At 38.9% G+C, this 27,263-nt stretch overlaps 1 protein-coding gene across 1 annotated transcript in view; it reads right to left on the minus strand.

Moving 5' to 3' along the window:
• Positions 1–295: 295 nt before the first annotated feature.
• The window catches only part of LOC139914509 (uncharacterized), a 32,911-nt gene continuing 5,943 nt past the window's right edge, over positions 296–27,263 (minus strand). The window contains exons 4-30 of the mRNA XM_078281827.1: positions 21,545–21,820; positions 21,162–21,437; positions 20,628–20,930; positions 19,672–19,938; positions 19,130–19,372; positions 18,538–18,654; positions 18,376–18,391; positions 18,211–18,293; positions 17,536–17,586; positions 17,352–17,420; positions 17,176–17,238; positions 14,800–14,865; positions 9,331–9,447; positions 9,036–9,071; positions 8,670–8,789; positions 5,976–6,248; positions 5,596–5,868; positions 4,927–5,199; positions 4,505–4,780; positions 3,971–4,273; positions 3,192–3,461; positions 2,633–2,875; positions 1,869–1,985; positions 1,708–1,723; positions 1,540–1,625; positions 527–577; positions 296–429 (exon numbers count right to left, since the gene is read on the minus strand). Of these exons, the coding sequence (XP_078137953.1) occupies positions 296–429; positions 527–577; positions 1,540–1,625; positions 1,708–1,723; positions 1,869–1,985; positions 2,633–2,875; positions 3,192–3,461; positions 3,971–4,273; positions 4,505–4,780; positions 4,927–5,199; positions 5,596–5,868; positions 5,976–6,248; positions 8,670–8,789; positions 9,036–9,071; positions 9,331–9,447; positions 14,800–14,865; positions 17,176–17,238; positions 17,352–17,420; positions 17,536–17,586; positions 18,211–18,293; positions 18,376–18,391; positions 18,538–18,654; positions 19,130–19,372; positions 19,672–19,938; positions 20,628–20,930; positions 21,162–21,437; positions 21,545–21,820 (4,418 nt within the window). The remainder of the gene's footprint in view (positions 430–526; positions 578–1,539; positions 1,626–1,707; positions 1,724–1,868; positions 1,986–2,632; positions 2,876–3,191; positions 3,462–3,970; positions 4,274–4,504; positions 4,781–4,926; positions 5,200–5,595; positions 5,869–5,975; positions 6,249–8,669; positions 8,790–9,035; positions 9,072–9,330; positions 9,448–14,799; positions 14,866–17,175; positions 17,239–17,351; positions 17,421–17,535; positions 17,587–18,210; positions 18,294–18,375; positions 18,392–18,537; positions 18,655–19,129; positions 19,373–19,671; positions 19,939–20,627; positions 20,931–21,161; positions 21,438–21,544; positions 21,821–27,263) is intronic.

A 27,263-nucleotide genomic window follows, 5' to 3' on the forward strand; every position in this document is an offset into this window, starting at 1 on the left:
TCTCATTATTAGAATTATCTGGGCATTAACGACCCAAAGCAAACAGCCAAAGTGACTGAGGTGATTTGAACTGCATCCTGACCCAGGATTACATCTGGTATAATTAGTAATGATGCTGTGATACAGTATCAGTGAAGTTTATGTAAATGAGCTAGCAGGCTGAAAGTTAGGGAGGATCATATATAACTTTACCTGTTGATCCTATTTTCATAGACAGAGCTCTCTGCTGGATCAGCATACTTCCCTGTTGAGGATGATCAGATCAATGTAATTAAAAAAAAACACCTGCTTTCTTTTAGGTACATTTAGGCATTGTTGGCTGTTCTGTATTCATTTCATGTTTATAATTTGTGTACTCACCTTTCTTGTGAACGTTTCTGAGTTCAATCGAAGAAAAGGTGATGTCACTGGATTCACCTGCAGGTCCGCCTGAAATATTGATTTAAATCAATCAGTTACTCATCTTAATTTCTGTGATTCTAGCATTTCCAACTGCTCCATGTTAATCATAAAGTAAATACTGTACCATTTTGAGTGTCTTCAGAGGCTTTGATAGTTTCATAGACATCAGCATCACCTACAGGTCAGTGAAAATAAAGGCAAGGTCAAATGAATCGCTTTTATTCCATGATACCAACTTCAACCTCATCTGTTCTAACATACGTCTTGTTCAAATGGAGTATGTTCAGTGGGATATCATTTTAGAGATAGATGTAAGCAAAGCTATACCATTTTGATTCATATTAGAGCCTTGGGTTGTTTTGTAGATGTTAGTATCACATTTTGGTTAGTCAAGACCCAGGTGTAAGAAATGGCATCAATAGTCTTTTCAAACTGTAGAGCCAACAGTGGAAAGTACTGGCTTGGTTTGGTTCAGCAGTGTGAAACTTACATAAAGAACGGTGTTTGTTATGTTTAGGTACGATCTGGGAGAACTGGCTATGAATATGGAACAGAGGGATGATAATATTTGTGGCCTTTCCCCGTCTCTTTACTCTAACCTTACGTATGTAAACACAGTTTTATGAATAAAAGTGAACCTGGAACCATCTGACTATCTCTCTGCTGAGCACCCACACACTCACCCTCTTTTTAGCCAACTTTGAAGGACGACAGCAATAAGGCTACTCAACCGTGAAAGTTTACAATTTGTGACGATTTTTCCAGATTATCTCAATATACGCTTGACCGACCAGGAGGATAAAAAGAGGGTGAGTGTGTGGGTGCACAGCAGAGGTATAGTATACAGCTGGGGACGTCGCACCCACACAGGTGAGATTCATTTGAAATGTTGCTCCTGACCCGAGGGTAGACAGTCAAATGGTTACAGGTTCACTATAAAATGAAATAAAACAGCTGGTTATAAATTGAATTCTTTGACTGTTTGATTGTCTGATTTAACGATATATAAGAAAAAGTTCCAATCTTTATAGGTTGTTCTTTGAAAAAAACAGCTCTCTATTGATTAGGAAGTGATTGTTAGAAATGTTAGTGTAGTATTAGTTGTGAAGAGCAGTCATGATCGGTTTGAAGGCTGACCATGGAGAAGAGCGGAGTATGCATTCTCTTGATGTTCTCTCTGGTCTGTAGTGGAGCCCTGGTTGGTGCTCTGAGACTGGATGGGTCTAATAAATGTAGTAAATGTAGTAAATAACATGGAATTTACCACTGTTATGGTTAAGATGAGAGAATTGGTGCTGTACTTACCTGCCACAACATGGATCTGTGAAAAACACATTTGTTGTTATATAGTCTTGCTTCACAAATTGTTCCTCTGCTATTCAGTGTCATGACATAAGGGAGAATTGCTCAGTGATTTTGAATAATCAGAGTGTAATCCCTCTAATATATGCAGGAAAAAGTCTCACCTTTGTACTTTCTGCAGAGACACAGCAGCAGCAGGAGTATGATCAGTAAAATGACAGTAACCAGTCCAATGATCAACCACACAGGAAATGAAGAGCTTGCAGGCCTGGACACTGCAACTAGAGAGGTATTATTAAAACAGTACACCTGTGATGTCAGTAGTATATGAACACTGACTTATTTTAAAGTGAAATAACAGATCATGCAACAAAAATTGTTTTGATTAAACTCTTAAAAGTCTTTTGTCACGTCCACATCTGACTAACATTGAAAGCAGGAGTAGAAAGTGATTACAATTCCCCTACTGTGCCTTCAAAACCGCTGAGTAATTTCTAAGAATTCACTCCTACTTTGTATTTTTTTAGTTTTAGACGTAGGAGTGATCCTATAAGATCAGTCATTCACAGCAAAACACAGTTATTCTGAATGTTATCTCCCCTAATGCATGATTTGTTGAGCTAAAAGGAGAATTTTTCACAACAGTAGGCTGATAATGACCATTCAGTCACTTGGAAAGGATAAACAATTTTGGAACATGTATATCTTTATAACTTTTGTTGAAAGTAACTATTTACCTGCGTTCTTTTTTTAGTGAGAAACATTTTTACTTTAATTAAGTTCTCTTACTCCAACCTAGGTGATTAGCTTGAAGTAACAGTACTTCTACCTGAGTAAAAATTAACTTATCTTTCCATCTCTGATTGTAACACAATTGATGGAAAAAAAATAAAAATAATTCAGAAGAAGCTGTTTTAATTCTACTCACATTTTACTGCCATCCAACTCTGTGGTGATTCTGTTCTAGAGTATTTACACTTGTAGAAGCCTTCGTCTGACTTAGACACAGCATGGATAGTCATCTCCCCTGTCGTTTTGTTTTGGATGAGTTTGTCATTTCGATAGAAATCCACATTAGAAAGTAATGGTTCTGTCCTGGATTTGCAGCCAAGAGTCACAGAATCTCCCTCAGTCACAGGATGGACAGGACTCAGCAGGATAAGACTTCCAGCTGTGAAACAGTAAAAAAAATATGAAGAGTTTCAATCCAAATCCAATCCACAGTTCAAGTTGGACACCTACTGTAACAAAAGATCACTGGCTAGAAAATAAAATTCAGTATGGAACATCATTTAAGTTATAAACTACCTTAACACCCTTGCTTGTGAGTGATAGATTTGATTTTTTTTTTTCTGAATACACAGGCATGTATCACTTTGGAAACATGTCCATATGTTAAGAGTTTGCCCAGAAAATATAATGAAATGTTGAATGAATGTTGAAAACATGTTGATTTCGATAAAAGAAAAAATGTAATTGAAACGCACAGTGTCCAGTGATGTTGACTGCGTTGCTGAACTCTCCTGATCCAGACTCACACCAGTACACTGCACTAGTCCATATGTTGTCGACGATGTTGCATTTGGATCCAGTCATTGACCCCCAGTTAGATGAACAGTGTGTCAGGTGTCCTCTCTCAGTAAACCTCTTCACTCTCCACTCAGTAGAGTTTCCCTCACAGCTCAGTGAGACAGACTCAGAGGAGAAGTGCTGCGTTCTGTTGGGACTCACTGTGACAGAAGCTGATGAGCGACGATCTGAAAGACACACAATCAGAGGTCAAACTGAGAACAGAGATATTATGAGATATGTAAAGCTAAAAATATGCAACATTTTGCCTTGAGGCAGCGAAGTGTATTATTAGTATGCATTTTTTGAACATTTCATTGGATAACAAAGAATGAAAGTACCCTACCTAAAGTAACCTAACATAAGTATCCTGTGCATCATTTATATACACATTGCCCTGTAATTCAGCATGACAAAATTTAAAATAAAATTCTGTAGGTTTGAACAAAGCTTATTCCCGCAACATGTATTTGTAATGACGGTCCCACCGGTGGAGCTGGTAGAGTTGAAGAGTTTTAACTGTGCTCTTCTAATTCTGAAGTAAAGCAATATCAGAAGAAAGAGAGAGATATTGAGAGAAAGAGGGAAATGATAAAGAATCAGTGAGTGAGTGGAGGAGGAGGCTAACTTGTAGGCTGGCTATATGGACAGATGGCTTGTCCATAAATGAATGAATGAATGAATGAAACACACTCACCTCCAGACCAGATAAACTTAGGTTTGCTGTTATGAGTGTAAAACACTGGGTCTCCTCTCCCAGCTCTACACATATATCCTCCTGTGTGTGTCGGTCCATGAAGGATGTAGGAACCCTCTGCAGTCCCATCGTTGCTACCAGGCAGCAGCTCATAGGTGTAGGAGTTGTCTGATAGTTTGGGAACAGCCTTGTACCAGTAGAACCTCCATCCTGCAGATGAACCTTCAACCTCACAGCTCAGAGTTACTGAGGCTCCAGGACTCAGCCATACAGGAGAGACAGTGAGGACAGGCGTGGGTTTATCTGTTGGAAAGTATTTTTCTCAGAATTAAAATATGACATGATGTATAACTTAGCTAGTCTTGTCGGTGTATTACATGTAATGCTTGGACGCTGTCCCAACAACATAGTATGTTTTTCTTAAGTGCTGCCTCCAAATATACAGTATAATATAATATGAAGGTATACTTTATATAATAACCTTTTAATGAATCCTTGACATGTTCAGTATGAATGAAATATGATCTGACTTACATGATACTGTCAATTTGAAGGCACTGCTCCACTCTGTTGAAGACTGCTGTCCATTTCTCTGTCTGCCCTTACACTCGTAGTCTCCACTGTGGTATGAATAAGCACTGCTAATCCTGTATTCATTTTGTTTTTGGGGTTTGTATGAGTTGGATGTTCTCCATTCATACTCCCAGTCAGTGTCTCCTCCTCCCTCGATCTCACATCTGAGAGTGATGGTCTCTCCACTGTATATCTGAGGCCAGTTGGGTTGCAGGGTCACAACAGCCCTGTTTGCAACTGTTCACACCAAAAATCAGAAAAAACAGAATTAGGATACAGAAATGACTGTAAAATCAACATCAAACTTCATAATTTTTAGCATTAATCCTAAATAGTAATCATGAACACACACATTTTTCATACCAACACATTGCCAAACTCACCATTTTTATCAATGCGTATTGAGTCACTGTTCTCTGTGTAGTAAACCGAGTCTCCTCTCACTCCTCTGCACCAGTAGAGTCCTTCCTGTGAGACGCTGATTTTATTTGAGTTGGGATCATCATCTTCTGTGGTCAGGGGTTCAGAGTCTTTCTCCTTTCTGTACCAGTAGTACTTCCAGCCAGAAGATTCCTGCACAGAGCAGGTCAGGGTCACACTGCCCCCTACTGGTATGGCTGTTTTGTCAGCACTCAGTTTGGCCTTAGGTCTACGTGCTGTTAAGATTAAAGCGAAAAAAGATTCAATTATTGTCCCCCTCAATGAGTCGAATTGACAAAACTTATGATGAATCTCACTTCTGTTTTCTGATATTTTCAAGACTACACTAAATGGTTCAGAGGGGTGTTACAATTACATGATTAAATAAATAAATAAATGCATTTCAAAAGCTGCAGTCCACTGAATGACGGCTCCTCTTCAGTTATTTCTTTCCCACACAAGAAGAAAACACAAGGTGACATATTTGTTACTGATTGGCCCTGAGGGGACTGCATTATTCATGGGGGACGACATGTTTACTATTACCTTGTTGGGATGTGTAGACAGATGAAAACATAAAAACATGTGACATAGTGACATATTTATTATGAATGAAAGACGATCTGACTTACATACTGTCAATCTGATGGTATTACTCCACTCTGTTGAAGAATATAGGTCACTTCTCTGTCTGCCCTTACATGAGTAGTCTCCTCTGTCAGACTCAGAAGCTCTGACAATCCTATATGCAGCTTGTTTCAGAGGTTTGTTTGAGCTGCTTGTTCTCCATTCATACTCCCAGTCAGTGTCTCCTCCTCCCTGGATCTCACATCTGAGAGTGATGGTCTCTCCACTGTATATCTGAGGCCAGTTGGGTTGCAGGGTCACAACAGGCCTGTCGCCAACTGTTCACACCAAAAATCCACAATTAGGATACAAATAGAAATATGAAATCAACAGAACAAATTTGGTAATCATGAATGCATGTTGTTTTATTCCAAAACAAACTCACCAATTTTGTCTATGGTGATTGCATCACTGTCCTGTGTGAAGAAAATCGGGTGTCCTCTCCCTCCTCTGCACCAGTAGAGTCCTCCGTCTGAGACACTGATATCTCTGTTCAGGTTGGGTACACCATCTTCCATGATCAGTAGTCCAGAGTCTGTGGTTTGTCTGTACCAGTAGTATTTCCAGTCAGAAGAGCCCTCCACAGAGCAGGTCAGCGTCACACTGCTCCCTACTGGTATGGTTGGGTAAGCACTCAGTGTGGCCTTTGGTTTAACTGCTGTTGATTTAGAAGGAAAACATTTTACAAGTAAAGTCACTATATGAAGACAAACACAGCTATAGAGTATTCACATACTGTACAAGTTCAATTCTGCCGACAGCTACTCTGTGTCACCACACTTTGACTACACCAGGGATGAGAACTCAAGTTTTTGACTTGCACTCAAGTCGCACGTACAAACTGACTTCAGACTCGACTCAAAATCTTAAAATTTTAAAACTACACTGTCCGAATGAATAATTAATTGCATGAAGTTAGTTAATAAATATTTTCATAATTTGAACATTTTCAAAATCTATTTGTGTGACAAACATTTGGATGAGGAGGGGTGGTGGGCTGTGGCATTTTACAAAACTGAAATCTTTCATTCACATTGAATTAAGTACCTTATTGTGGGTATCGGTTTCACTTTAAGGGTTCTGGTATTCGTTCTGGTATTGTAATTTTCAAAACGATGCCCAGGACTAATGGCATCAGCTGCAGTGCCGTTTTCAACAGCATTTAGTTACAAAGACTTTCAAACTTTAAAAAGCCGAGCTTGCATTGTGTTAATTGATCCTGTACTGTACACTTGTGGTTCCTTTCAGTACCTTTGTTTGGGTTACAGTACATTATCATTCTATTTAACCAATGCCTCATATACACATAGCTAAATAAAACACAATACAATCAGCTGGCCTTAAATTCTCTGCTCTTAGAAATAACCATGTTGTGGTTTAAGCAGACGTCTGAGACTCATGACCAAAGACTTGAGCCTTGACTCAGACCTCAAACACTTGAGATTTGACTTGAACTTGCATTAATTGACATTAATTAACTGTAACCATGTAGAAACATATAGGCTGGACCTCTAAATGGTATAGAAGAGACACTCTAGCTGAAGTCATTCTTATGAGTAAAGTAGAACATTTTGAAAAAGATTTAAACAGGAGTACAAGTGTCTCTGGAGAGACAGTGCCACCCAGATACTCTTTCTTGTGTCTTATTGTATGTTATCTACCAGAGAAGACAATCTGAGTTAGAGTCTTTCCTCTGTATCATTTCCAGGTCCAGTCTATATTTAGACTTCATAGGTCAGAGTAGCTGTAGGCAGAGCTCTGAACACAAAGATTTATTACATCATCCAGTTGACCTGATCTGAGTCTCTGTTCAGATTAATATTGCACAATCAGCAAGGAAAGGTCCAGACCAGTTCTTTTTAAGGAGTTTGAATTCTTGATGTAATGTTGCCATGACAAAAACATTTTCAGATTTCTCACCATAGTGTGACAGCATCTTACCTTCCACTTTCAGTTCCCTCTCTTTGGATTGTGCACCATCCTGCTCACCAAATTTACACTTGTAGGATCCCTCATCTGTCTTTGATACTGGATTAATGGTCATTTCTTCTGTGGTTTCAGATATTTTGATTGAAGAGTGGTTTGTGTCCATTTCAACTAGTGATCCATCTCTGTAGAAACTAACTCTGTTCTCATTTCCCTGAATACGATGCCTACAGCGCAGAGTCACCGACTCTCCCACAAACAAGGCAAAAGCAGGACTTTCCAGGATCACATCACCATCTATGCAGCAGAAGAGGAGCCTTGTTTCAGCAAGTCAGCTCAGTCACATGATCACATACTGCATATATATGTTGAGTAAGTGTTGTGGCAGTATATCACATAATGCACTCAGGACGTTTGAAAGTGTGCAATCAGAATTCTACATTGACATTCAGATTTATTTTTTAATTATAATTAATATACAGATTCACCCTCTTTAGAATTTCCATCAAATGAATGATAAGCCTACTTTAGAAATATATAAGTTAATTTCCCCATACAGTTCACACAACAGAAGACTGCACCACATAGTTTGTTGTGCAAGTCCACTTATAAATATGTGAATCTCTTTATTGTAAGAAATGAACTCTGCCCTTCTTCTCTTTTTTGTTATCTTATCCCTCATGGTTATGTGTGTGATGGTTAGTTCTTTACACCAAAGAATATGCTGGATTACACTATCTGCTTAGCTTTATACCTACTAAACACGTTTTCAAAAAATACAGTTAGCAAAACTGGTCAGCATTTAAGGGGTCTGAATCAAAAAAAAAATCTTACACTGGAAAGATTAAAATCATAATTACATTTATACATCATACAAGCACAGTACCAAACAGGGTTATTATCATATATATCCATGGGTTGGACAACATCCTTAATGACTCATATATAAGTGCTATAGGTGATGGTAAAGAAGATGGTATTGATAATAAGTTTGTTGACTTACCTGATACAATCAGAGTGACTTTATTACTCTCTTTTTTATGGTTTCTGTTACGTTTGAGAATACCAGTACACTGGTATTCACCACTGTCACCTGTTGCTAGAGATTGTAATGTGTAGCGTTTATGCTCAGAGAATCCAACAAATTGTTGACCATCCTTGTTGATTTTGTACCACCAGTCAGTGTCCTTTATTTCCCTCATGTCACATATGAATGTAACAGACTCTCCAGTAAATACATGGGACCGGTTGGGTTCAAGGGTCAGCACAGCATCTGTTCTCCCTACACAAAAACATATAGCACTACACAATTAGAAGAAAAAATAAATACTGGAAATAGTTTTGTTTTGAGCAATATACGATTTGACAAACTTAGTCATAAGTTGTGCAGAAACATACAGTGAAATGATATGTATGGAAAAATGGAGAGATAGAAAGGGAAAGCGATGAAGAGTGATAAGTGGAGATTCGTCTTGAGTGAATGAATAGATAAAGAGAATAGAGAAAGTTCTGTCATCACCTTGAGCGTGTCCATGGTAGAGGAGTGTACTCAGCACTAAAATAAAGATTGATACCTCATCAGACACTATCAAACTGTCAAAATGACAATCAACAAAGGCAAAACAGCTTGAGTTTCATCAATGGCAACTGCTTGGATAGCACAGTTGCCATATTGATTACACCCACAAGACTCTGCTCTATTCAAACTCTCAGTGACAAAGAAATTAGACAAACCACTGATGCTCCGTTCTTTTCACCACAACATTTTCATTATTCTGTACCATTCGAACACAGAAAGTCACTGTTGTACTCACAGAATAACACAAGCACACAGAGCGAGGTGCGCCCCATCCTCACGTCCAGCTCAGCCACTCTGTCGCTCTGCTTCTGACAAACTTTTCCACTTCCTATACAAAGTGAGCTTAAAACTTCTGTGCAGGAAGAGAGAGACAGCGAGCTGCGGTGAAAAAGAAATGACATTTCATGCCAGTATGAGTTTGTCCAACTTAGTTTAGACCATCGCTGCTTCCTTCCTCTTTATTGGACGAGCTCACAAAACGTTTAGTTTGACCTAGACATATTTTTTATATGTATGATTGCAGGCACAGAAAATACATGTAATTATTGCAGATCCATAAGACATTTTTTATGGCAACATTGTACAATAAGTGGAGCAATAATTGAAGTAGATAGCACTGTGACGTTCAAGATGGTTGTCTAGTGAAGATGCAGTGAAGTTGCTTTGCATTATCTTGACCTCTGGTATTACTAGACAGAAGGGTGAACAAATGAAGGAGATGGCAAGTAAAGAGGAGAAAGACAAGGGGGGAAAAAAGGAGTAAAGAAGAGCAGGAGGAGTTGGGCAGGACAGGAAGTGGATAAGGAACAGAGGAAGGGAGGAGAGAACTTGGGAGAAAGAAAAGGAGGTGCGTGGGAGAGATAGAGGAGGAGCAGAGGGGTTAGAAGAAGAAAGTTAGCCGTGTAAACAAGACTGATCTCAAACAGATCATGGAGGGTCGGCCAGGAGAACAAGATGCAGACAGCAAGAGGAGGAGGAAGTGGTCACCACTTCCCCTCAAAGCTCTCCACTTTAAGCTCACCACTCAAAAGGTGTCAGATTTTAATAAAGTACACAACAACAGTGTTATTTTCTGTCCAAACAAATGGATTAGTCTCCCTTTGATTCGCATATTATCTGTAGAAAAAAAAAGCTTCTTACCCTATGGTTTCCTTCAGTAGCATCTGGCTTCACAGACACACAATCACACATATTCACATAAGGACCTGCACTGAACTGGTATATTGGAGTAATTGCTCCTGAGCAGCTTTTTATGCTTGGCAGAAGGGCAAGTATCTGCATATGCTGATGGCACGGGCCTGTGGGATTTTCATTAAGTCCTTGTTGGACTGCGCATGTCTGAAATGCCTGGAGTACTAACGTTTATAGGCCAGCTGATGGCTCATAGCTTACTGCTGCTGCCACGGATGTTCAGCACGTATGCATTGGAAGATTGATTTTTCAGTTTCACATTTCTGTATAATTCTAATTGGTTGTGCAAGCAAATTGCTATCTAGTCAAGTATTCAGTTCAAGTTCCCTGGTGTCCTGATAAGGTAAGGCGTGGCAATTTACAACATTAGACTGATGAAGGTTTTGCATTTTGTTGGTTGGATGTCTTTGTTGTAAGTGGGCTTAATCCTTTGTTGTGGATGTAACGTTACTATAGTCGGCATTGTAGCCCGATGTTAGCAGTAACGTTAGTTGTTAAGTTGTAATAGTGAGCTGCAATTGGTCATTTGATTTCACTTTTCATTGTTATATTGTAGTATTATTTATTATTCTGTGTGCTTTTGTTTGTAATTGCTCAGCTTAGTTACTGTCAGCTGTAGCTGGTCGCAATTGTTGGCTGTCTTGGCTTTGTAGTAATCTAGATGGTTGTTTGCAAAGACACTGGAGTCTGTTTTCATACCACCTTAGCCCAGTGTTTGCCACTGGGCTATTCATAGTTGTCAGAAGCAGACTTCCTATTCACTTCACTTCAAGCTTAAAACTTCTGCGTAGGAAGAGAGAGACAGCGAGCTGCGGTGAGACAGATATTACATTTCATGCCAGTATGAGTTTGTCCAAACTTCAAAGCTCTCCACTTTAAACTCACCACTCAAAAGGTGTCAGACTTTCATAAATTACACAAAAGCAGTGTTATTTTTTGATTTTTTGATTTTTTGGATTACTCTCCCTTTGATTCCTATTATTAACTGTAAAAAAAAAAAAAAAAGCTTCTTACCATATGGTCTTCTTCAGTAGCATCTGGCTTCACACAATCACACATATTCACATAAGGACCTGCCCAATACTGTTGGGCCCTGAACTGAACAGGTATATTGGAGTAATTGGGGATTATGTGCCTTGCTCAAGGTTCAGAGAAGTCAGTGAAGGAGAGGAGAGGATCACATGAGGCACATGGGGTTCAAATTAGTGACCTTCCATTCACAAGTCCATGGAGTTCATTTCTCCAACTATTAGAAACTATGACTATTACTTCTATTACAAAGCATCAGCATATGTAGATGCCGCTTGGATTTTCATGAAGTCCTCATTGAACTGTGCATATCTGAAATGCCTGGAGTACCACTAACATTTATAGGCCAGCTGATGGCTTACAGGTTACTGCTGCTGCCACAAATTTCCAGCGGGGCGGTCGCGACTGGTAACTGTAAAAGGCAGCAGAGTGCAGCTGCTTTCGGAGGTTGCTTGGATCCCACTCCCTCTTCTGGTGTGATGGTTGTGTTGCGGTCACAAGCCCACTTCTCCAACCTCTAGGCTGCTGCTGCCCCTCAAGGGGACGATTATACTTGACTGATCAATAATACAGGGAGGATTATAGAACAGATTAAACATGGCTGGAAGGAGAAAATTATCATATCGATATAAAAACACTACTGACAGCTTGCTGAAAAAATTAAATGTTTATTGTTGCATGAACTGGTGAAAAACCAAGCTTTACAATGAAATGAATTAAAAAAATAATTAATTTTCTCTCCAGGACAAATAAATACTTATCTATCTATACAGTTTTAAAAGGACAGAGGAAAACTCATAAATGTTCTCATTGACATCAGTTCATTACATATGAAAAAACAATTCTGGAAATCCCTGGGCTTTCACACCTAACACTGAATAAGTTACTGACTTAAAGCTGCACTAGGAAAGATTTGTATGTAAAAATACACCCTGCAAGGGGCTGCAGGAGAAAAGAGCGTCCCATCCCATCTAATGGAGATCCAGCAGATTCTCACTATTTGCCCAAATGATATTCTGGTGGCAGGTCTGGACACTTCTCCACCCACAGGAAGTGATGAATCAAAACTAAAGAGTTAAATACAAACTGTCTGCTGATCAGCAGTGAGCAGCACTCAGAGAAAGCTGGACTCACCAGCTTTAGATCTTTTGCCTCTCTGGTCCCTTTGGTATCCTTTGGTATAAAGTGATCACAGGTCACAGGTCAATTTCTCAAACTGTTACCTCTCCCTGCCATTTGGAGCTGCTTATATATGAAGTTCCCTCGTGCAGCTTTAAAAAATAATGTGACAAAATAATTGTACCAAAATACATACAATGCATGCTGGCTTCTCTGCTCGAATGTTTAACTGACATCAAGGGATGGATGACTGAAAACTTCAATTAAATTCAGACAAAACGGAAGTTCTTGTGATTGGCCCTGAGCATATATCCAGACAGATCCTGCCCTCCCTTGGACATCTCACTCATAACATTAAGACTGTGTCCAAAAATCTAGGAGTTATTTTTGACCCAGACCTGAGCTTTGAGCAGCATGCCAAATCCCTAGTAAAATCCTGTTTTTTCCATTTTAGGAACATCGCAAAAATTAGACCAATTCTGAATTTTAACGACACGGAGAGGATTATTCGTGCCTTCATTTCATCGCGGCTGGATTATTGCAACTCGTTATTCTCCCGTTTTAACCAAAAAGTTTTGGATCGGCTTCAAACAGTACAAAATTCTGCAGCCAGGCTTTTAACAGGGACGAGGAGACGGGATCATATCACTCCCGTTTTAGCATCTCTACATTGGTTACCAGTTCGTTTTAGAATCATTTTTAAGATTTTATTGATAACTTTTAAAGCACTTCAGGGCTTGGCACCGAGCTACATTTCGGACCTGCTAACTCTCTACGAGCCAGCGCGCAGCCTGAGATCCTCGGGCAGGGCCCTTTTGGCTGTTCCTCAGTCCAGGCTCTGCTCTAAAGGTGACCGGGCCTTTGCTGTTAGACTAGACTCTGGAATGCCCTGCCTGAAGAGATAAGGCGAGCAGACTCTGTGTCATCCTTCAAAACACTCCTAAAAACATATCTTTATCAGAAGGCCTTTTTATAACCTCTCTACTCTCTCATGGTTGACTTTTATTCTATTTTACTTATTTTATTATTTGATTTTTATTTTTATCTTACTGTACTTCATCTTATGTAAATTGCTTTACTTGACAGTTTATCTGAATGAACTTGGTGACTATGGTTTTTGTTTTATGTTTTATCTTCATCCTGTTTTTATTACCTTTTTGATTCGTCTGTGTGAAGCACTTTGAATCATTTGTTTTGAAAAGTGCTATACAAATAAAGTATTATTATTATTATATATTGTAGATATGCGTAAACTCTTAAAATGACAAAATGTCTCAGTGGTCCTGCAGTTTGTGCTTGGAACAACAAACTTCATTCAACTACATCACCTGTCTGTATTAATGATCTGCTATCAAAATAATCTGTACAACATAGTGTGCATGTGTGATATTTGAATAATAGAGATACGTACAATTATAGCGTGCCCCATACAGACTATATAAGGGTGGAGTATAAACTTGTAGATGCTCAGAAAGGCGATTCAGTTTAAAAGGCATGTGCTTGAATTTGCATGTGTGAATTTGCAGTTACATCTGTGTGGTTGTATAAATGATGCAGTGTGTCAGGTAAGTAAGAATGTATTTTTCTTTTCATGTTTTCTTGTCGTCCATGTCTCTCTCTCTTTGGTTGGCTGACGCACTTCTCTTTACGGATCTGGAACAAAAACACAGCAAACAACTTAAAAACTCAACCACAGAGATATAGCCTACTGTTATTGAAGATGTACGGGTGCTGACTGACATTTTACATTCGATTGTAACCCATTTAATTATCTGTAGAATGCAGCATAAAAAAACAAGACAAAATATGTATATGATATGGCAGCATTAGCTCTATAAGTATGATAAAAATAGCTTAATATTACCAAGTGGTGTTCCCGCTTTGACTTCAGAATAAACAGTATCTTGAATTTCTGCAGGAGTTGATAATTCTGTGGACCGCAAAACATTAATTCAATTTAAATTTTAAATGGATGTGCATAGACCCACAGTATTTTGATTCTTGGTCTCCAAATACTCAGTTTTAATATGTAGCTCACTGGTGAAAACACTATGATAATGCCCAAAGTACTCATACCTACAACAGTTACCAATGCATGTATACTGTCTGAATAGTTTTCTCCAAAGTAGTACAGTATATATACATAAAAATAAAACGCAGAAGAAGACATGAATGATCACTAACTAGCTCCCTGGTTACCACAACAGTTGGCATTGAAATGAATAAAACACAGCTACCATTTCACAAACATGGCAGGTTCATATGTGTGGAGGGAGGACATACACAGAAATCACATGAAACTGTCCAAGAACAATATGTTGCACGCTAACACTACTGACTGCAGGTGGATATAGGCTTTACTTACCTTTGTTATCCTTGGCTTTACCTTTATTTTGGTGGTAAACCTGGGCAGAGGTCACATTTGATTCTTCTAGAACAGAAGACAAATTTCAGGAATCATTTGTAAAGCAGACATGATAAACTGCATTTGATTTTAATAGTTAAAACTGATGTTTTGCATATTTGAATGATTGTCTGGTTTTAGGACTTCATGTGGCCTTTTGGAAGCATATGTGGCCCATAAGGGGTTTCAACAGACTATATTATAGAGCAAAACACTGAAGCATAGTAGTATCCCCCCCCACCCCACCCCATTTCAAAACGTTTAGCCTAGACATTGTGAGGATTTATTGTTATTTGTGCCAGTGGCAGAACCAAAGAGTATTATATGTGTCTGTGCTAGGACAGTAAAAGGGCAGCAGAGGGCGCTCTGAGTTTAGCAGTCAGCACGCATCGCTTTCGCGGCATACAGGGAAGTTCAGAGGTCAGAGATAGAGCTAGTGCCACGAAGAGATTATGAGCATTGCTGACCACTGTGTTAAATGTTTTGCGCAGGTAAGAACTGCTATGGTGACAAAAGTAAACTCTTAAGTGTTATGGACATTGGTTTGGGGTCGGATACAAAGGGAATTTGAATGTGTGGGGCCGGGATGTGAGTATGTACTGAAAGTATAAGTGAATCGCGCTAGCGGTTAGCATTAGCGATTCACGGGCTAATATTAGCATTGGCAATTAGCAGGGGGTAATTCACAGTGTAATGAGTATTAACGGTTAGCGCTAGCGGCCATTTTGATTCGGTAAAGTCCGTGAAATGTTCATGTGTTTTGTTAATAGCATTTTACTGTGTCTTGTAGATGTTATTTGTGTTCAGAGTGTTTAAAAGTAAGAATATTGCTAGAATACAGGCAGTTAGCCAGCCAAGTCAGACCTGTAACGTTAAGCCTGTAGAAATATAGGTTGGAAAGCTAGGTTTACTGTATTTCCTTGCCAGCAGATATAATGGGTAGCAGGGCTAGTTAGACTGGCTAGGTCATCCTGTAAATAGAGGTTAATGTGTAATGTGATGTTTTGAATTAGTTAACTGAGCAAGAGACATTTATGGAACTTAAAATATGTTTATATATGTTCAGTGTTGTTTCTGTGTTATGTAGAAGATGTCATGGTGCAGCCTAAACATGTAAATGTGGGTAGCATGGTGTACTAGATGGCTAAAATAAGTGAAGTCCATTGAGTGTAGGTGTAAAGCAGGACTCTAAGCTCAAGTAATACAGGGAAGTTCAGAGGTCAGAGATAGAGCTAGTGCCACGAAGAGATGATGAGCATTGCTGACCACTGTGTTAAATGTTTTGCACAGGTAACCCCCCTATAAATAAATGTGTTGCACCAGTTTGGGCCCAGCGCTTCATTCAGGACCTGTAACACATAGCTAAATCATGTTAGCAAATGGATGGATAGAGTAAATAAAGATATTTGAAACTTTTTACTCTGAGGTGATACAATGGCTTCCGAAAATAAAATGCAGAAGGGAAAATCAAATGAAACACTGTTCAGTTTGTTGATCAAATAAACAATACATTAAAAAGAAAAACATCCTGGTGTGTTGAAGAAAACCTATTTACTGGCAACTAGAGCCAGAGAAGAAACAAGCCAAGTGAAAACAACTCAATTTCCCAGTTCTTCATTACACATACATGAGATCAGTTGCTTGTGATAGCTGAATTTGTGTTGTCACCACATTGACACCAGAGTTAATGTGTTTACACACAGCAACTAGGAGGTGTCATATGCAGGGACATAGTGCACCCATCATTTTTGAGGGGGCAGTTACAGAAACAAGTTCACAATGCAGTAGAGAACATAACCATTTACACAGCTATTGTTGACGAGAGATTGCGTTTTGAAACAGCTATCTGTAAGCTCGTTTGTGTAAGAAACTGAGAAAGTGAGGAGGGGTATGATCTATTACACAATCTGAAACATCATGGCTAGACTACAAGAAAAGCAACAAAAACTTATGTTTTATTACATGTCAGATGGCAGGGTATGGAAATACTGGAGAGGGCACATGCCCCTTGATTTGAATGGACATGACACTCATGGATATAATATGGATACAAACGTATATAAACAAATATAAAAACTCTTTATTTTTACTCTAGCGATTGGCTGAAACTTATCTGACATCTTGGAAGTATTTTAATTGTCTCATTATTAGAATTATCTGGGCATTAACGACCCAAAGCAAACAGCCAAAGTGACTGAGGTGATTTGAACTGCATCCTGACCCAGGATTACATCTGGTATAATTAGTAATGATGCTGTGATACAGTTTCAGTGAAAAGTTTGTGTAAATGAGCTTGTGGCTGAAAGGTTAGTGAGGATGATGAATAAATGATTTTACCTGTGGTTGATCCTATCTTCACATCAGAATAGACCGAGCTCTCCGCTGGATCAACATGCTTCACTGTTGAGGATGATCATATAAATGTATTTTTAAAAACACCTACTTTCTTTTAGATATATTTCGGCATTGCTGGCTATTCTGTATCATTTCATGTTTATAATTTGTGTACTCACCTTTCTTGTGAACGTTTTTGAGTTCAATTGAAGAATAGGTGATGTCATTGGATTCATCTGCAGGTCCGCCTGAAATGTAGATTTTTCTACTTATTGGAATCTCAATCAATCAGTTACTCATGTTAATTTCAGTGATTCTAGCATTTCCAACTGATCCTTGCTAATCATAAAGTATATACTGTACCATTTTCAGTGTCTTCAGAGCCTTTGATAGATTCATAGACATAAGCATCACCTACAAGTCAGTAAAAATAAAGGTCAAATTCATCACTTTCATTCCATCTTACCAACTTCACCATCTCTTCTAACATACATCTTGTTCAAATCTGTCTGTAGCACTGAGCAAGTTACTTTTAATATTCTGTTTCCAGTCAGTACAGCTCATCTCAAATTATATGTGAGTGTGGCATATTGTTTTAGAGATAGATGCAAAGCAAAGCTATACCATTTAGATTTGTTTTAGAGCTGTTGATTGTTTTGTAGATGTTAGTACCAAATGTTGGTTCGTCAGGACCCAGGTGTAAGAAATGGCATCAATAGTATTTTCATACTGTAGAGCCAACATTTGAAAGTACTGGCTTGGTTTGGTTCAACAGTGTGAAACAGTGTTTGATTATGTTTAGGTACAATCTACGAGGTACGATGTTGTGCCATAGAACAGATGGTTATATAAACAAATTCTCTGACCATCAACCTAACAGGTTGACTGTTTGATTTAAAAATAGATCATCAAAAAGTTCCAATCTTATGGGTTGTTCTTTGAAACAGTCTCCATTGACTAGAAAGTGATTGTTATAAATGTTAGTGTTAGGGTTTTGATTAGTCTTGAAGAGCAATCATGATCGGTTTGAAGGCTGACCATGGAGAGGAGTCCGTCCGTTCTCTTGATCTTCTCTCTGGTCTGTAGTGGAGCCCTGGTTGGTGCTCTGAGACTGGATGGGTCTAATAAATGTAGTAAATGTAGTAAATAACATGGAATTTACCACTGTTATGGTTAAGATGAGAGAATTGGTGCTGTACTTACCTGCCACAACATGGATCTGTGAAAAACACATTTGTTGTTATATAGTCTTGCTTCACAAATTGTCCCTCAGCTATTCAGTGTCATGACATAAGGGAGAATTGTTCAGTGATTTTGAATAATCAGAGTGTAATCCCTCTAATATATGCGAGAAAAAAATCTCACCCTTGGACTTTCTGTAGCAACACAGCAGCAGCAGGAGTATGATCAGTAAAATGACAGTAACCAGTCCAATGATCAACCACACAGGAAATGAAGAGCTTGCAGGCCTGGACGCTGCAACTAGAGAGGTATTATTAAAACAGTACACCTGTGATGTCACTAGTATATGAACACTGACTTATTTTAAAGTGAAATCGCAACAAAAATTGTTTTGATTAAACTCTTAAAAGCTCTTTGTCACGTCCACATCTGACTAACATTGAAAGCAGGAATATTAAGTGATTGAAATTACCCTAGTGACTTTATTTATGTAGATTTAATGATGTTTATTTTTCACTACTAAAAATCTGTACTTTTACTAGGCTACTCTGAGTAAATTCAGTAATCAGTCATTTACCTGCATTTTTTTTTTAGTGAGATACATATTTACTTAAATAATTTATAAGACAAGTTCTCTTACTCCAACCTAGGTGATTAGCTTGAAGTAACAGTACTTTCACCTGAGTAAAAAACTTCACTACTCTTTCCATCTCTGATTGTAACACAGTTGATGAAAAAAAAAAAACTCAGAAGAAGCTGTTTTAATTCGACTCACATTTTACTGCCATCCAACTCTGTGGTGATTCTGTTCTAGAGTATTTACACTTGTAGAAGCCTTCGTCTGACTTAGACACAGCATGGATAGTCATCTCCCCTGTGGTTTCGTTTTGGATGAGTTTGTCATTTCGATAGAAATCCACATTATAACGTAATGGTTCTGTCCTGGATTTGCAGCCAAGAGTCACAGAATCTCCCTCAGTCACAGGATGGACAGGACTCAGCAGGATAAGACTTCCATCTGTGAAACAGAAAATTAAATATGAAGAGTTTCAATCCAAATCCAATCCGCAGTTCAAGTTGGACACCTACTGTAACAAAAGATCACTGGCTATAAAATAAAATTCAGTATGGAACATCATTTAAGTTATAAGCTACCTTAAGACCCTTGCTGAAAGAGTGATAGATTTTTTAATGAATACACAGGCATGTAACACTTTGGAAACATGTCCACATGTTAGGAGTTTGCCAGGAAAATATAATGAAATGTTGAATGACTTAATTGAATGTAAAAAAAATATATATTTAATTGAAACGCACACTGTCCAGTGATGTTGACTGCGTTGCTGAACTCTCCTGAGCCAGACTCACACCAGTACACTGCACTAGTCCATATGCTGTCGATGTTGCATTTGGATCCAGTCATTGACCCCCAGTTAGATGAACAGTGTGTCAGGTATCCTTCCTCAGTAAACCTCTTCACTGTCCACTCAGTAGAGTTTCCCTCACAGCTCAGTGAGACAGACTCAGAGGAGAAGTGCTGCGTTCTGTTGGGACTCACTGTGACAGAAGCTGATGAGCGACGATCTGAAAGACACACAATCAGAGGTCAAACTGAGAGCAGAGATATTATGAGATATTTAAAGCTAAAAATATGCAACATTTTGCCTTGAGACAGCGAAGTGTATTATTAGTCCTGCCTTCCTCCCCTCAGTTCCCGCCCCGACACTTGTCACTCATCTTGATAAACTGTCTACCTTGAAACGGCATCTAGCCTGCAGAGGCTGAAGTATTGGGGGTTACGGCAAAATTTGTTTCCTCGAAAAATGTGTTAACCCTGGTGGCGTGTCTTCGCCTTGATTTCACACCAGGAAAGAAAACAATTTAATCATTTCAATTTTGTGGATTGTTTTCTTATCGCTGGCTTTTCACACAGTAAAGAAGTTTTTTTTTTTACATTTCATTGGATAACAAAGAATGAAAGTACCCTACCTAAAGTAACCTAACATAAGTATCCTGTGCATCATTTATATACACATTGCCCTGTAATTCAGCATGACGTATTTGGTATCTTTGGAATCTTTAGAGCTGAAGAGGTTTAACTGTGCTCTTCTAATTCTGAAGTAAAGCAATATCATAAGAAAGAGAGAGATATTGAGAGAAAGAGGGAAATGATAAAGAATCAGCGAGTGAGTGAGTGGAGGAGGAGGCTAACTTGTAGGCTGGCTATATGGGCTGATGGCTTGTCCATAAATGAATGAATGAAACACACTCACCTCCAGACAAGATAAACTTAGGTTCACTGTTATGAGTGTAAAACACTGGGTCTCCTCTCCCAGCTCTACACATATATCCTCCTGTGTGTGTCGGTCCATGAAGGATGTAGGAACCCTCTGCAGTCCCATCGTTGCTACCAGGCAGCAGCTCATAGGTGTAGGAGTTGTCTGATAGTTTGGGAACAGCCTTGTACCAGTAGAACCTCCATCCTGCAGATGAACCTTCAACCTCACAGCTCAGAGTTACTGAGGCTCCAGGACTCAGCCATACAGGAGAGACGGTGAGGACAGGCGTGGGTTTATCTGTTGGAAAGTATTTTTCTCAGAATTAAAATATGACATGATGTATAACTTAGCTAGTCTTGTCAGTGTATTACATGCAATGCTTGGACGCTGTCCGAACAACATATTTAGTAAGTTTTTCTTTAAGTGCTGCCTCCAAATATACAGTATAATATAATATGAAGGTATCTATATTAACCTTTTAATGAATCCTTGGCATTTTCAGTATGAATGAAAGATGATCTGACTTACATGATTTGACTGTCAATTTGAAGGCACTGCTCCACTCTGTTGAAGACTGCTGTCCACTTCTCTGTCTGCCCTTACACTCGTAGTCTCCACTGTGGTATGAATAAGCACTGCTAATCCTGTATTCATTTTGTTTTGGAGGTTTGTATGAGTTGGTTGTTCTCCATTCATACTCCCACTCAGTGTCTCCTCCCTGGATCTCACATCTGAGAGTGATGGTCTCTCCATTGTATATCTGAGGCCAGTTGGGTTGCAGGGTCACAACAGCCCTGTCGCTAACTGTTCACACCAAAAATCCCCAATTACGATACAAATAGAAATATAAAATCAACAGAACAAATTTGGTAATCATGAATGCATGTTGTTTTATTCCAAAACAAACTCACCAATTCTGTTTATGCTGATTGCATCACTGTCCTGTGTGAAGAAAATCGGTTCTCCTCTCCCTCCTCTGCACCAGTAGAGTCCTCCGTCTGAGACACTGATAGCTCTGTTCAGGTTGGTTACACCATCTTCCATGATCAGTGTGTCAGAGTCTGTGGTTTGTCTGTACCAGTAGTATTTCCAGTCAGAAGAGCCCTCCACAGAGCAGGTCAGCGTCACTCTGCCTCCTGCTGGTATGGCTGTTGGGTAAGCACTCAGTGTGGCCTTTGGTTTAACTGCTGTTGGTTTAGAAGGAAAACATTTTACAAGTAAAGTCACTATATGAAGACAAACACAGCTATAGAGTATTCACATACTGTACAAGTTCAATTCTGCCGACAGCTACTCTGTGTCACCACACTTTGACTACACCAGGGATGGGAACTCAAGTTTTTGACTTGCACTCTTTGAAAACTACACTGTCCAACTGAATAATTAATTGCATGAAGTTAGTTAATGAATATTTTAATAATTTGAACATTTTCAAAATCTATTTGTGTGACAAACATTTGGATGAGGAGGGGTGGTGGGCTGTGGCATTTTACAAAACTGAAATCTTTCATTCACATTGAATTAAGTACCTTATTGTGGGTATCGGTTTCACTTTAAGGGTTCTGGTATTCGTTCTGGTATTGTAATTTTCAAAACGATGCCCAGGACTAATGGCATCAGCTGCAGTGCCGTTTTCAACAGTATTTGGTTACAAAGACTTTCAAACTTTAAAAAGCCGAGCTTGCATTGTGTTAATTGATCCTGTACTGTACACTTGTGGTTCCTGTCAGTACCTTTGTTTGGGTTACAGTACATCATCATTCTATTTAACCAATGCCTCATGTACACATAGCTAAATAAAACATCATGTAATCAGCTGGCCTTAAATTCTCTGCTCTTAGAAATAACCATGTTGTGGTTTAAGCAGACGTCTGAGACTCATGACCAAAGACTTGAGCCTTGACTCAGACTTGTCCCTCAAACACTTGAGATTTGACTTGAACTTGCATTAATTGTTATTAATTAATTGTAACCATATAGAAACATATAGGCTGGACCTCTAAATGGTATAGAAGAGACATTCTAGCTGAAGTCATTCTTATGAGTAAAGTAGAACATTTTGAAAAAGATTTAAACAGGAGTACAAGTGTCTCTGGAGAGACAGTGCCACCCAGATACTCTTTCTTGTGTCTTATTGTATGTTATCTACCAGAGAAGACAATCTGAGTTAGAGTCTTTCCTCTGTATCATTTCCAGGTCCAGTCTATATTTAGACTTCATAGGTCAGAGTAGCTGTAGGCAGTCATGAACACACAGATTTATTACATCATCCAGTTGACCTGATCTGACTCTCTGTTCAGATTAATATTGCACAATCAGCGAGGAAAGGTCCAGACCAGTTCTTTTTAAGGAGTTTGAATTCTTGATGTAATGTTACAATGCTCAGTCACGTGATCACATACGTCATACTATATATGTTGAGCAAGTGTTGTGACAGCATATCACATAATGCACTCAGGACGTTTGAAAGTGTGCTATCAGAATTCTACATTATATTATTTTTTAATTATAATCAATATACAGATTCACCCTCTTTAGAATTTCCATCAATTAATGATAAGCCTACTTTAGAAATATATAAGTTAATTTCCCCATACAGTTCACACAACAGAAGACTGCACCACATAGTTTGTTGTGCAAGTCCACTTATAAATATGTGAATCTCTTTATTGTAAGAAATGAACTCTGCCCTTCTTCTCTTTTTTGTTATTTTATCCCTCATGGTTATGTGTGATGGTTAGTTCTTTACACCAAAGAATATGCTGGATTACACCATCTGCTTAGCTTTATACCTACTAAACACACATTTTCAGTTGAAAAGTGGTATAAATAATACAGCTATCAACTCTGGTCAGCATTTAAGGGGTTTGAATCTAAAAAATTCTTACACTGTAAAGATTAAAATCATAATTACATTTATACATCATACAAGCACAGCACTAAACAGGCTTATTATCATATATCTCCATGGGTTGAACAACATCCTTAATGACTCATATATAAGTGCTATAGGTGATGGTAAACAAGATGGTAGTGATAATAAGTTTGTTGACTTACCTGATACAGTCAGAGTGACTTTATTGCTCTTTCTTTCATGGTATGTATAATGTTTGTGAATACCAGTACACTGGTATTCACCACTGTCGCCTGTTGCTAGAGATTGTAATGTGTAGCTTTTATGCTCAGAGTTTCTGACAAATTCTTGACCATTCCAGTTGATATTGTACCACCAGTCAGTGTCCTGTCCTTCCCTCATGTCACATATGAATGTAACAGACTCTCCAGTAAATACATGGGACCAGTTGGGTTCAAGGGTCAGCACAGCATCTGTTCTCCCAACACAAAAACATACAGCACTACACAATTAGAAGAAAAAATAAATACTGGAAATAGTTTTGTTTTGAGCAATAGACGATTTGACACACTTAGTCATAAGTTGTGCAGAAACATACAGTGAAATGATTTGTATGGAAAAATGTAGAGATAGGAAGAGGAAGCAATAAAGAATAATAGGTGGAGATTCATCTTGAGTGAATGAATAGATAAAGAGAATAAAGAAAGTTCTGTCATCACCTTGAGCGTGTCCATGGTAGAGGAGTGTACTCAGCACTAAAATAAAGATTGATACCTCATCAGACACTATCAAACTGTCAAAATGACAATCAACAAAGGCAAAACAGCTTGAGTTTCATCAATGGCAACTGCTTGGATAGCACAGTTGCCATATCGATTACACCCACAAGACTCTGCTCTATTCAAACTCTCAGTGACAAAGAAATTAGACAAACCACTGATGCTCCGTTCTTTTCACCACAACATTTTCATTATTCTGTACCATTCGAACACAGAAAATCACTGTTGTACTCACAGAATAACACAAGCACACTGAGCGAGGTGCGCCCCATCCTCACGTCCAGCTCAGCCACTCTGTCGCTCTGCTTCTGACAAACTTTTCCACTTCCTATACAGAGTGAGCTTAAAACTTCTGTGCAGGAAGAGAGAGACAGCGAGCTGCGGTGAAAAAGAAATGACACTTCATGTCAGTATGAGTTTGTCCAACTTAGTTTAGACCATCGCTGCTTCCTTCCTCTTTATTGGACGAGCTCACAAAACAACGTTTAGTTTGACCAAGACATAATTTTTATATGTATGATTGCAGGCACAGAAAATACATGTAATTATTGCAGATCCATAAGACATTTTTTATGGCAACATTGTACAATAAGTGGAGCAATAATTGAAGTAGATAGCACTGTGACGTTCAAGATGGTTGTCTGGTGAAGATGCAGTGAAGTTGCTTTGCATTATCTTGACCTCTGGTATTACTAGACAGAAGGGTGAACAAATGAAGGAGATGGCAAGTAAAGAGGAGGGAGAAAAAAGGAGTAAAGAAGAGCAGGAGGAGTTGGGTAGGAGAGGAAGTGGATAAGGAACAGAGGAAGGGAGGAGAGAACTTGGGAGAAAGAAAAAGAGGTGCGTGGGAGAGAGAGAGGAGGAGCAGAGGGGTTAGAAGAAGAAAGTTAGCCGTGTAAACAAGACTGATCTCAAACAGATCATGGAGGGTCGGCCAGGAGAACAAGATGCAGACAGTAAGAGGAGGAGGAAGTGGTCACCACTTCCCCTCAAAGCTCACCACTCAAAAGGTGTCAGATTTTAATAAAGTACACAACAATAGTGTTATTTTCTGTTCAAACAAATGGAGTAGTCTCCCTTTGATTGGCATATTATCTGTAAAAAAAAAAAAAAAAAGCTTCTTACCCTATGGTTTCCTTCAGTAGCATCTGGCTTCACAGACACACAGTCACACATATTCACATAAGGACCTGCACTGAACTGGTATATTGGAGTAATTGCTCCTGAGCAGCTTTTTATGCTTGGCAGAAGGGCAAGTATCTGCATATGCTGATGGCACGGGCCTGTAGGATTTTCATTAAGTCCTTGTTGGACTGCGCATGTCTGAAATGCCTGGAGTACTAACGTTTATAGGCCAGCTGATGGCTCATAGCTTACGGCTGCAATTTACAACATTAGATTGATGAAGGTTTTGCATTTTGTTGGTTGGATGTCTTTGTTGTAAGTTGGCTTAATCCTTTGTTGTGGATGTAACGTTACTATAGTCGGCATTGTAGCCCGATGTTAGCAGTAACGTTAGTTGTTAAGTTGTAATAGTGAGCTGCAATTGGTCATTTGATTTCACTTTTCATTGTTATATTGTAGTATTAGTTATTATTCTGTGTGCTTTTGTTTGTAATTGCTCAGCTTAGTTACTGTCAGCTGTAGCTGGTCGCAATTGTTGGCTGTCTTGGCTTTGTAGTAATCTAGATGGTTGTTTGCAAAGACACTGGAGTCTGTTTTCATACCACCTTAGCCCAGTGTTTGTCACTGGGCTATTCATAGTTGTCAGAAGCAGACTTCCTATTCACTTCACTTCAAGCTTAAAACTTCTGCGTAGGAAGAGAGAGACAGCGAACTGCGGTGAGACAGATATTACATTTCATGCCAGTGTGAGTTTGTCCAAACTAAAGCTCTCCACTTTAAACTCACCACTCAAAAGGTGTCAGACTTTTTTTGATTACTCTCCCTTTGATTCCTATTATTAACTGTAAAAAAAAAAAAAAAGCTTCTTACCATATGGTCTTCTTCAGTAGCATCTGGCTTCACACAATCACACATATTCACATAAGGACCTGCCCAATACTGTTGGGCCCTGAACTGAACAGGTATATTGGAGTAATTGGGGATTATGTGCCTTGCTCAAGGTTCAGAGAAGTCAGTGAAGGAGAGGAGAGGATCACATGGGGCACATGGGGTTCAAATTAGCGACCTTCCATTCACAAGTCCATGGAGTTCATTTCTCCAACTATTAGAAACTATGACTATTACTTCTCTTACAAAGCATCAGCATGTGTAGATGCCGCTTGGATTTTCATGAAGTCCTCATTGAACTGTGCATATCTGAAATGCCTGGAGTACCACTAACATTTATAGGCCAGCTGATGGCTTACAGGTTACTGCTGCTGCCACAAATTTCCAGCGGGGCGGTCGCGACTGGTAACTGTAAAAGGCAGCAGAGTGCAGCTGCTTTCGGAGGTTGCTTGGATCCCACTCCCTCTTCTGGTGTGATGGTTGTGTTGCGGTCACAAGCCCACTTCTCCAACCTCTAGGCTACTGCTGCCCCTCAAGGGGACGATTATACTTGACTGATCAATAATACATGGAGGATTATAGAACAGATTAAACATGGCTGGAAGGAGAAAATTATCATATCGATATAAAAACACTACTGACAGCTTGCTGAAGAAATAAATGTTTATTGTTGCATAAACTGGTGAAAAACCAAGCTTTACAATGAAATGAATTAAAAAATGAATTCATTTTCCCTCCATGATAAATAAATACTTATCTATCTATACAGTTTTAAAAGGACAGAGGAAAACTCATAAATGTTCTCGTTGACATCAGTTCATTACACATGAAAAAACAATTCTGGAAATCCCTGGGCTTTCACACCTAACACTGAATAAGTTACTGACTTAAAGCTGCACTAGGAAAGATTTTTATGTAAAAATACACCCTGCAAGGGGCTGCAAGAGAAAAGAGCGTCCCATCCCATCTAATGGAGATCCAGCA

The sequence above is a fragment of the Centroberyx gerrardi genome, chromosome 23 (assembly GCF_048128805.1).
Source record: "Centroberyx gerrardi isolate f3 chromosome 23, fCenGer3.hap1.cur.20231027, whole genome shotgun sequence".
NCBI classification, from domain to species: domain Eukaryota; kingdom Metazoa; phylum Chordata; class Actinopteri; order Beryciformes; family Berycidae; genus Centroberyx; species Centroberyx gerrardi.